At 35.3% G+C, this 12228-nt stretch overlaps 1 protein-coding gene and 1 pseudogene across 1 annotated transcript in view; both read right to left on the minus strand.

Moving 5' to 3' along the window:
- The window catches only part of C2CD5 (C2 calcium dependent domain containing 5), a 100515-nt gene that overhangs the window by 68028 nt on the left and 20259 nt on the right, over positions 1-12228 (minus strand). Inside the window, 4 exon segments of the mRNA XM_043563595.1 lie at positions 3582-3780; positions 4818-4973; positions 7327-7422; positions 10157-10328. Of these exon segments, the coding sequence (XP_043419530.1) occupies positions 3582-3780; positions 4818-4973; positions 7327-7422; positions 10157-10328 (623 nt within the window).
- Positions 5341-7122, minus strand: LOC122473278 (annotated as a pseudogene).

The following is a 12228-nucleotide window of genomic DNA, read 5'->3' on the forward strand; positions in this document are numbered from 1 at the left end:
AGCTGGAGGGTGGCAAGAGAAGGAGGGGCCCAGGTCTTTAATTTGGTGTGGAAAATGAAAATAAAACCTGAATCCCTCAAAAAGTTACACCTGCAATTTGACTTTACCTGTGGTAGCAGGCAGTTCATATCTTTCTAAGACATATCTTAAATGGAATATAAAACAAATTCACTCTTCAGTTTATTTAAAACAATTATTTCACAGGGGCGCCTGGGTGGCTCAGTAGGTTAAACATCCGACTTCGGCTCACGTCATGATCTCACGGTTCGTGAGTCTGAGCCCCACATCAGGCTCTGTGCTGACAGCATGGAGCCTGGACCTTGCTTCAGATTCTGTATCTCCCACTCTCTCTGCCTATCCCCTGCTCACTCACTTGCTCTGTCTCTTTCTCTGTCAAAAATAAACATTAAAAATATAAGTGGCTTTCTTTAAACAATTATTTCACTTGTCAAGGCATTTCCCAAAAAAATTAGGCAATAGATAGAATACTATGCTCCCTCTTGTGACTAAAATTTAATCTAAATAACTGAAGGCTACCAGAAGGGAAATAATTAAACAAAAAGAATAAGCCTAAAAGGAAAATCTCATTTTTAAAAATATTGCTTAAAAAACAAGTTGAGGGGCGCCTGGGTGGCACAGTCGGTTAAGCATCCGACTTCAGCCAGGTCACGATCTCGCGGTCCGTGAGTTCGAGCCCCGCGTCGGGCTCTGGGCTGATGGCTCGGAGCCTGGAGCCTGTTTCCGATTCTGTGTCTCCCTCTCTCTCTGCCCCTCCCCCGTTCATTCTCTGTCTCTCTCTGTCCCAAAAATAAATAAAAAATGTTGAAAAGAAATTTTAAAAAATAAATAAATAAATTAAATAAAATAAAATAAAAAACAAGTTGAATCAGGGTGGCTCAGTCGGTTGAGCGTCCGCCTTTGGCTCATGTCATGATCTCACAGTTCCTGGGTTTGGGCCCCATGTGGGGCTCTGTGCTGACAGCTCAGAGCCTGGAGCCTGCTTCCGATCCTGTGTCTCCCTCTCTCTTTGCCCCTCCCCGGCTCACGTTCTGTCTCTCTGTGTCTCAAAAATAAATAAATGTTAAAAAAAAATTAAAAATAAATGAAAAGTTGAATCACCATATTGTACACCTGAAACTAATATAACACTGTATGTTAATGATACTGGAACTAAAATTAAATTGAAAAAAAAAAGATTGTAATTGTTTTCTAGTCAACCTCTCTTGACTACTGATAAACTGGGAAGCATTTAGATTTTTCTGACTACAGAATCCATCCTGACTCCCTGATAATATAGGGCAGGGGTCAGCAAATCATACCTTACAGGTCTGTTCTGTAAATAATCTGCAATCTGTTCTGTAAATAATCAAGTTTTATTGGAACACAACCACACTCATTTGCATACTGTCAATGGCTGTTTTCATGCTACAATAACAAAGTTGAGTAGTTATTTTAGCAAAGACTAAATTATTTACCTGTACCTTCTGGTCATTTACCAAGAAAAATTTGTGATCCTTAATCTACAAGAATCTCTAAATCAGTGATTCTCAATGGAAGTACTGTTGGCGTTTAGGATAGAACAAGTCCAGGTGCGCCAACAGTTCAGTTGGTTAGGCATCCGATTCATGACTTCAGCTCAGGTAATGATCTCATGAGTTCAAGCCCTGCACAGGGCTCTGTGCTGACAGTACAGAGCCTGCTTGGGATTCTGTCTCCCTCCCTCTCTTCCTTCCCCCACAACGCCCCTGCTTGCTCTCTCTCTCTCTAAATAAACTTAAAAAAAAACAAACAAACAAAACCAAGTCTTCATTGTACAGAGTTGTCCCTTGGTGTGTAGGACAGTCACCATTTCTAGTCCTCAACCATGATCGTCCTCCTCATCCCAATCATTATGACAGAAAAATATCATTAAAAAAAATTTTTTTTAATGTTTATTTATTTTTGAATGAGAAAGAAACAGAGCATGAGCCTGTAAGGGGCTGAGAGAGAAGGAGACACAGAATCCAAAGCAGGCTCCAGGCTCTGAGCTGTCAGCACAGAGCATGATGCAGGGCTCAAAGTCACCAACTATGAGATCATGACCTGAGCTGAAGTTGGATGCTTAACTGAGCCACCCAGGCGGCCCGAAAACTTTCATTTTAAAAATTCCCAGGGTCACCTGGTGGCTCAGTCGGTTAAGCATCTATCTGACTCTTGGTTTTGGCTCAGGTCATGATCTCACGTGCAGTGCAGAGCCTGCTTGAGGTTCTCTCTCTCCCTCCCTCTTTGCCCCTCCCCCACTCATGCTGTCTCTGTCTCTCTCAAAATAAATAAATAAATTTAAAAAAGAAACTTTTAGGGGCGCTTGGGCGGCTCAGTTGGTTGAGCATCTGACTTCGGCTCAGGTCATGGTCTTGCAGTTGAGTTTGAGCCCCACGTCAGGCTCTGTGCTGACGGCTTGGAGCCTGGGGCCTGCTTCTGATTCTGTGTCTCCCTCTCTCTCTGCCCCTTCCCTGCTCATGCTCTATCTCTGTCTCAAAAATAAACAAACACTAAGAAAAAAATTTTTTTAAAGAAACTTTTAGGGCACCTGGGTGGCTCAGTCAGTTAAGCATCTGACTTTGGTTCAGGTCATGATCTCGTGGTTTACAAGTTCGAGCCCCACATCAGGCTCTATGCTGAGAGCTCAGAGCCTGGAGCCTGGTTCAGATTCTGTGCCTCCGTCTCTCCCTGCCCCTCCTCTGCTTGCACGCTGTCTCTTTCTCTCTCAAAAATAAATTTAAAAAACATTTTTAAAAAACTTAAAAAATAATGAATAAAAAATAAAAATTCCTTGTAGATCACCACCATATTGAAAATCTTCTGCCTTAGACACAAATGACAACACATAAGCCAAATCCAGCCAACCAAAGTATTTTGTTGAATCACGCTTAGTTTTTTAAAAATGTATGAGTCTAAATTCCTTTAGATCAAAATCAACAAACTCCTTTTTTTTTCTGATAAACAAAGACAGAAACTGTATGGCTAGTGCATGAAATATTTCCTATCCAGCCTTTTACAGAAAAAAAGTGTCACCATGGGCTTTACACAGTCCTCTGTACTCCCTCTTTAATTACACTCAATTATTTATATATATATAAACTATCTGGTCTCTGTAGACATTTACATCTGAGACCCCTACACAGGTCAACCTTTCCTGCTATACTTCTTCTTTCTATACTATGTTGCTAATAAGCATAGTAAGAGTATCAAGTATAGTACTGGGTTTTAAGCATTTCCCAGAGAGTAAGTAAAAATTCCATAAATACCCATTTTAAGCTTTAAATATACGGTGTCTAAAGATCTGAAATACTCAGTTTAGTTTTACATTACTTAACTTGAATTTCATATTAAGACAGTATAAATAAAATATCAGGAACACCTAAATACTTTTAACCTTCAGATTTTCATGTCACCTTTAATAAAAATCACCAAAGAAAAAAACAATCACCACAGGGAAAAATGTATGTTAAACAAGTCTACTAGAATATTTCAAATCAAATGAAAGCATATAGGTAAAAGATAAAAAGCTCCATAAGAACAATTCATTGATTCATACTTACTCCTTCATTTCTTTGGATGGGGAATTACATGCAGGAAGGAATGCTGCCGGGCTACTTAGTTTATCCAGTGTACATGCTGTTCCTATGGCGCGTACCACTAACCCAGATTCGCCTTCCAGATCAAAACATTGTAAGTACCCAACAACTGCATTTCCTCTCATTTCAAGTACTTTCAAGCCAATCTTCCTCTGCAGTTCACCTACAAAAAAAGGAAGAAAACTCATTCTGCTTCAGATCCTGACATTACATGATACAAGACTGGATATGGTAGCAATAAAAAAAGACTTGGAAAAAAATCACAGATTTTTAGAACTTGAAAAGAACCTAAAAGATTATCTGCTCCAGCCTCCTACATTTCAGGGAGGTAAGATATTACTAGTTGCACTTTACAGATGCGGCAAGTTAAGATTCACTCATTCATGCATTCATTTACCAAATAATTTTTGGTTGTGTACTATGTGCCTGGCATTCTTCCTTTCTTCTAAGTGCCAGAAACACAGAGGTGAACAAAAAAGATATATTATTTAATATAGTAACTATAACATTATATATTAGGTATAAATATATTTATACTGATTCATAAATATTGTTTGGTATATTAATATGTAATATTAATGTAATATAAAGGTGTTTATAATTTATATTTAAAACAAATTTATTATGTGTAAGTATAAAATATTTATATTTATTAAACATAATATTTATACTTATTGTCGGATATATATGTAAATTTATATACATGTAAATTTACATATACATACAAATTTTAAATGGTAAACAAGTTCTTCAAAGAAAAATAAAGAAACATAATGGGGTAAGAGTGTCAGGGAAAAATACAGGGAGCTACACCAAGTTATCAGAGAAGGACTATGAAAAGGCAACAAAAAACTCTAGACAGATTACCTAAACTCTGACTACAAAGAAATACTAGAGGAAGGAAAACTAGAACCCAGTTCCCTACTTCCTTGCTCAGGGTTCTTTCTACCAGGCCACTTTATGAGCACAAATTCCTTTGTCTACCTAGTTAAGAAGGAAATACAAGCTTCTGGTTCAGACTTCCTCTTATAAAATGGCAATGCAGGTATGTTCAGGAAGATGGGGCCAAGGGTAGGGAATCAGTCATTCATAATTCATAGCCCTCACTGTTAACTTTCAGGTAGCATGTCAAAAGGAAGTAAAAATTGTAACAGTGTTAAGTAAATCAGTAAGAAAGTTTGTTTTTGTTTTTTTAAATACCTGACATTAAAGAAATGAGTCTCTGTCTGGCCTCATTTGATGCCCTTGGTGTACGAATTCGATCAATCCATTGATATTCTGGGTCTTCATTGACTACAAGCTCTTCTACAAACCCATGAATTATTACAGCTCTATAGCACTTTGGAATAGATGTTGCTGTTAAAAGAAATTACCTGTTATGCTTCTATTTATCACAAGATTAAATTCAATTTAAGAAAATTTACAACTAAGTTCTTACCTTTTGAATATATAATACAAGAATGCCTTTTACTGTGCTAATTTCAATGTAATTATAATAGTTATACTTCCAATCAGTCTTCTAAGTTCCATATTTTTCTTAGAAATAATCATTTTCTTTAATGAGACCTCTCATCTTTCTTACAGCAAACACAGTAGAAACAAATCGTATTTTTATAATTTAGAAAACAGCTATAGACAACCTTAAACAGCATTCAATACAAAGTTTAAAGAACCAAAATTAAAGTCATCTGGTTAATCATTAAAAAAATAGGCAGAAAGTGGATAATGAATACAAAACACTTTATTCAAAGTACTTTGAAAAAGTTCTGTACAACACATATTGCAGCCTCAAAAATCAAACTATTACCTTTCTGACAATTTGAGGAGTCATAAAGCCCTGCAGTTTCCAATAATCCTTGGCCATGTGGCCAACTCGTTCGGCAGTCTATACTACATAACAAACTCATTTAATATATAGAATTTCAAATGTCATTAGATTTAAAATAAGATCTAGTCAGATTCAAAAAGGGGAGAACCTAAAACCAACAAACAAAAACAACAACAACAAAAAGGGGGGGGGGGGGAACCTGAGAACATCTACACCGAACTAGTCTCTTAAAATGGTATCATCCATGCCTTAAAGCTAACTCAACTACTTAGGAGTTTTCAATCCTATGAATCGAGGCTGGTTGTGACTGCCCACATCTGCCAATGCCAGCCCATACTACGTGGCACTTGAGGGACTGTAACTGTAGATGCCTATTGAATTTTGGATAGCACCACAAGGTTTGGCTAGAGTGCTTTGCTCCTATCTTACAGTGTCTTATACTACAGTAAAATAACAATGGATTTTTCTTTTTCTTTTGACAGTTATATATAGTTCATTATAGTCAGTCATATCTTTTTCACATTTGACAAGAGCAACTTGTTCTAATTCATAAAAGAAAAATTTAATAAGCAGTAAAATATTCATCTCTGTGAAAATAATGAAGATATGTGAAAATTATTTCAGAGCTTGTTTTTCAGAGGTTGCCCTACTGGACAAGAGTAAAATTTGCATTAGATGAGTGGCTGCAAGCTTCTCCATAAGTTTGTGTCCAATAATAATGCTTGGCAAGGCCACTGGAGTCTTCAAAATACACATGTCCACCCACCACAAATGGCTCCATATCTCTATTATCTAATTTTAGCCCATTCCGCATAAATCTAATTATGTCACACATGTAGCCTCATCAAATTTGTTTCCCCAAATGTAGATATGAGAGTGTGGGATTTTTTTTCATTGATTGTGAAAGTACAAGTCCATCTCCCCTTATGTTGCTGCTGACTACTGACAATCAGCTGACATCAAGGTAGCATATGCTACTATTCAGATACAGAATCACCTGTTTTATAATATCATGCTTACACATAAGCAGTTCAGCAAGGCAGTGATTTTCTTTCAATAGGTGGCCTAGATGAACTGTGGACTCTTCCTGTTCACCATACAGTATAGGCAGGTGTAGGCTTATTCCCTTAGTTGTTTGGTTTTCAGGTAGGACTGTAGCAAATGCTAGCACATTTTGCATTTCCAGACCACAGTCACTAGGATATCACTCCTCTAAGGATGAATTAATTTGTAGCATTCCTGAAAAAAAACATTCTACCTGTATTTTCAAACTTGTTTCTAGTCATTCTTAGATATTTCAGAGTTGTATTATTATGTGGTGCTTTAGCAATCAATTCTCCACCTTTGGACCCAATATTTATTAACATAAGATTTAAGTAAACAAGATTAAGTTGTTTCATTAATATATGGATTGTTATTTAAAATTCTGGAAAGAATCCAAAATCTTCACCAGTCACTCTTTCTACTGGCATTAAGCAACTGTTACCAGCAATATTTAATGTGATTCCTTCCAGAGTCTGGAGTAGAGGCTGGAGTACAAGCCAGAGTAGGGTCAGGAAGAGTGATCTCCTTCCTGCTGCCTCACAAACTCCTCTGACCTTGTAGGCATGATAACCAAGCATACCTCATGCCCCACTGGACTATTCTAACAAAAATTTCTATGAACTCAAAAAAAAAAAAAAAAAAAAAGATTGCATTTACTTTAAAATCAGATAAATAGTCCCCAGAGCTACAATAATTGTTTCTAAGAGATTAATAATTTTCTCTTTGGCATTAAAACCAAAGTATTATAGGTTTTCCATTAGCTTTATGAAATATTTGATTTCCTATATTTAAAAATTAAGTTTCCTGTTAAATGAGAAATAAAATGTGTTTACTTACTGCAAAAGAATTTGACTCCACATGATGACTGCCTAAATCGATTTAAATCATTGAAGAGGTCTACTTTTACAACTACATTGATTTCCCCACGGATACCTAGAATTTCAAAAGGAAATCAAGTTTCTACGTTAACAAAATAAAGCACAATTAAATAATTCAGCAAATGAATGCCAACTGATGATTTAAAGATAATGTATTAATCAGGGTGCCTGGGTGGCTTAGTCAGTTAGGTGTCCGACTTCAGCTCAGTTTACAATCTCCTAGTTCCTGTGTTTGAGTCCCACATTGGGCTCTCTACTGTCAGTACAGAGCCTACTTCAGATCCTCTGTCTCCTTCTCTGTCTGTCCCCACTTGTTCTCTCTCTCTCTTTCAAAATAAATAAATAAACTTAAAAAAAAATTTAAAAAATAACATATCAATCATAATAGCAATGCTTTGTTTCCTAATTATGTTCATTGTAAGTAATTTATTACATTTTCTGAAGAACATGTATACACTAAAGAATGAATAGAATTTTCATTTCTATTACAAGTCTCTACTTATGTGAATCAAGTGTAACTGGAAAGGAGCCCCATTTAAAGTGATGACAGAGATGATGATGATGATGATGACGGTAACAAGTGAGCATGGATAACATTCTAAATGCTTTATAAGTAGTATCTCAAAGTGCTCACACCAACCCAGTAAGGCAATTTCCGTAGTACTATCATCTTCATGTTACAGAGGAAGACATTAAAGTTTAATAAAAGTTAAATAATTTGCATAGTGTCAATAACTAGTTAAGTAGTACAGCCAGGATTAGAAGTCAGATCTTTATGATTCCAGAGTAAGTGGTCTTAACAACTAATGGAAGAATCTGATTTAACACAAAAGAAGTTTAATTCTTTTCAATGAATGTAGTAAGTTAAAATGAGCTAAGAAATTCCAAAAATAAGGGTTTCAACATGACCTAATAAATAAAAATGACCCAGTCTCTATCTCTTAACATTCACTAAATATTTTTACTGGACTGTCCTGACTTCATGTCAAATTCATACTTATTGAGGAAGGCCTTCTAAGAGTGACTTGCTCATTTACCCACTGAAATAATAAGAGATTATGTTCCTAACAAAGGGTCCATAAACATACTAAACCAATTATAAACAGTATTTAATATAAAATATTTAGAAAATTCATTCATTCATACTGCCATGCCTTTAATGCAAGCCCAGATTAATTCCAATTGTTAATACCAATTAATAACCAGATTAATTCCAATTAATACCAATTGTTTTATTGGTAATTTACTATGGGATTGGATTTTATTTCCTAACTACAAAGATAATACATTTACATAGAAAAAAGCAAAAGAGGAAAAGAAGAAAAATAGGATTACAGTCCAGAAATAAAACTATCCAAGAATAAACATTTTATTATGTATTCTGCCAATTTATCCAATGATATCACATATATGCAATTCTTTTGTTTTTAAACAAATATGGAATCATCCTATAATAATGTTTTATAATCTGAATTCTATAAAATTTTACAATTTCACAAATCCTTTTATTTCCTTATGCCATTGTATTCTTAAAACACGCAGTTCGTTCTGGCTGTATAATTCATGGTCTATATATACTCTTACATAAATCTCAGCAAACATCTTAATTTTCTTATAAGAAACTACTATCAATGGAATTGCCAGGTCAAAAATGTAAAACAGGCAGAAAGATGCTAGACTGTAGACAGAAACATCTGCCAGCTCTTTACGGGTCCATCTGTCATTCTAAAAGAACAGTATATTTGCAGGCTGGCAGTTCTCAAACGTTTTAATGACAGGACCACTTTTACAATCTTAGAAATTATCAAAGGCCTCAAAGAGATTTTGTTTACATGGGTCATGTATCAACATTTACCATGTTATAATTAAAATTAAAATTTAGAATGAAAATTAAAATTAAAGCTGAGAATTTTTTAAAATATTACTATAAACATTTTTATAACAATAACTATTTTGAAAACCAAAAAAAATTAGTAAAATAGCACTGTTACATTTTTGTAATTTTCTTTTTTTTTAATTTTTTTTTTCAACGTTTATTTATTTTTGGGACAGAGAGAGACAGAGAATGAACGGGGGAGGGGCAGAGAGAGAGGGAGACACAGAATCGGAAACAGGCTCCAGGCTCTGAGCCATCAGCCCAGAGCCTGACATGGGGCTTGAACTCACGGACCGCGAGATCGTGACCTGGCTGAAGTCGGACGCTTAACCGACTGCGCCACCCAGGCGCCCCATTTTTGTAATTTTCTATAATGTCTAGCTTAATAGAATACAGTTAGATTCTCATTTCTGCTCTGCATTCAATGTGTGGTAACACCATACATCATAAAACCTCTAGAAAACTCCACTGTACACTTGTAAGAAAGTGAGAATAAAAATGGCAAGTGACATGTAAGTATCATATTAAAACTTCTCATCTCCCTCATAGAACCTGTGCAGGGACCCCTAGGTGTCCCCAGACCACACTTTGAGAACCCTGCATTAGGCAACAAAAAACTTGAAGAATTTTTAAGCAGAAAAATATCAACATTATCCACTTGAAAATGTTTCAGAAACACAGTACCAATGTTAGATGATTTTTAAATAATGCATTAACTTACTATACTGCATATATTTAGAAGGAATTACTTCAAATTATGTTCAGAAAAATAACAATTCTACCAATAATACTTTATGACTATTAAAAAGAAAACATCTTTTAAAGATATTTTAAAACCACCACGTGTAGCACAAAAGTGTTTAAAGATAAATTTTAAAAACTATGATTTATTTTCTTAAAATATACTCCTTACCATGTATGGTATCATAAATTGGAAACCACCCTGAGATGACTGTTGCAGCTTCACTGTAGAGTAAAGGGTCAATATCAATGTACACTTTACCAATGGCATCATTTGCACTGTATGTGTCATGGTCAAGAACTGTGATCTGTAGAGGTTCATCTTGTAAATCTTCATCGTCCACCTAAAAGTATACCTTAAAATTAAACCTTTTAATTTAAAAATCTTCATTACCATAAATATATACATATGACAAATGTAAAAGATTACTTATTTCTGAAAAAAAAAGTACACATTGATCTCTAAGCACAAAGGTAAAGGGAATAATCTGCACAAAAGTTGTAACCCCTTTTCCTATAAAAGATGCCAAATTTCTAAAGAAAAAAAAGTACAATTTGCCTCCAGGCACAAACATAAGATGATTAACACCCAAAAGATTTTAATTTCCTTTTCTACATAGTTATTCAGTGTTTCACCACTCTGCTTATAACGTCAAGCAAAAATGCTTAAGGAATGTCAAAACAGCTTCCATAGATTACCTACAGGAGAGCAAGGATGATAATGAGAACAATGATACCATAAATTCTAAAGACAATTTCGCAGAGTAAAACTGTAGGCAAAACTGGGGCACCTGGCTGGCTCAGTCTGGGGAGCATGCAACTCTCAATCTCAGGGTTGAGTTTGAGTCCCATGCTGGGTGTGAAGATTGCTTAAAAAAAATTAAGAAGGAATTATTGTTGATAGCACTGATGTAATAATGTAACTGGATGATTAGCTTTCAAAAAAGAGGGTCCTTCTCTAAAAATTAAATTTATGAATTTATGAATTATTAAATTTATGAATGATATTGCATAATATTTTGAATATTATTTGTAAGAAAAAACAATTTAAGTTCATGAGTTAAGTAAATGAAATATTTATTCTCTCTCCTTTTACTTATTATCAATTACTTACCACATGCCAAGCAAGCATTAGCTATAAAGAGGGACTACAATGGAAAATGCAATGGACTAAATGTTTCTATCCCCTGAAAATCCATATGTTGAAGCCCTAATCCCCAACATGATGTTATTTGGAGATGGGGAGGTAATTAGGTCATAAGGGGAAAGACCTCATGAATGGGATTAGTATCCTTATAAGTAAAGACAGGGAGAGATGATCTCTCCCGTCCATGTGAGGACATAGCAAGAAGACAACGGTCTACAAAGCAGAAAGAGGGACCTCACTAGAACAAAACCATGATGGTCCCTGATCTCAGACTTCCCAGGATCCAGAAATGTGAGAAATAAAATGCTATTGTTTAAGCCAGCCAGTCTATGGTATTCTGTTACCAGCAGCCCAAACTGACTAAGGCAAAGAATGAGGCAAAAAAAGATTTCTCCCTTATGGAAGACATGTTCACTATTTTGGCTGCCCTCCTCTCTATACCATTCCATCCTCTAACTTGCCGGTTCTCCTCATCAAAGGTAGTGGTTAGATTGAACACAATATTATAGATATTAGTAAGACAAGGACAAAATATAAAAGGATTATTATTTCCTATAATTAGAATATTATACTTTTTAAATGCAGCCTATGGATGTTTGTCATTACAGCAGACACACCATACTGTTAAGACAGAGTTTGTGAGCCAAAAAAAAAAAAAAAAAAAAGAGTCTGTGGTTAACTAAAATCCCTGTATCTTCCTTACATATGCTTTGGTCAAGTGATAGCTCTGCAGTCGTACACTTTGGTTAGTTTTTTAACTTAATTATGAAATATCATGCCTTTCCCCACCCCCATTCAATTTCTTGTTGATTTTAGGCTAACAACCCAACTTCTGAAGATTATTTTAAGTATTAAAGTATAAGAAGGAATTATTGTTGCTATCACTAATGTAATAATGTGGATGATTCACTTTCAAAAAAGAGGGTCCTTCCTTATAAGTCAGACATAATTAAAAATTTATGGATGATATTGCATAATATTTTGAATTTGCCTTGAAATATTCCTCCCACTCCACTGATCACCACCTCTCCAGTATTCCATTTTACTCCAGCTCTTTCTTCCAGCCTAGAATACTGATGTGATCACTGGAACTCCAG

The sequence above is a fragment of the Prionailurus bengalensis genome, chromosome B4, assembly GCF_016509475.1.
Source record: "Prionailurus bengalensis isolate Pbe53 chromosome B4, Fcat_Pben_1.1_paternal_pri, whole genome shotgun sequence".
NCBI classification, from domain to species: Eukaryota; Metazoa; Chordata; class Mammalia; order Carnivora; family Felidae; genus Prionailurus; species Prionailurus bengalensis.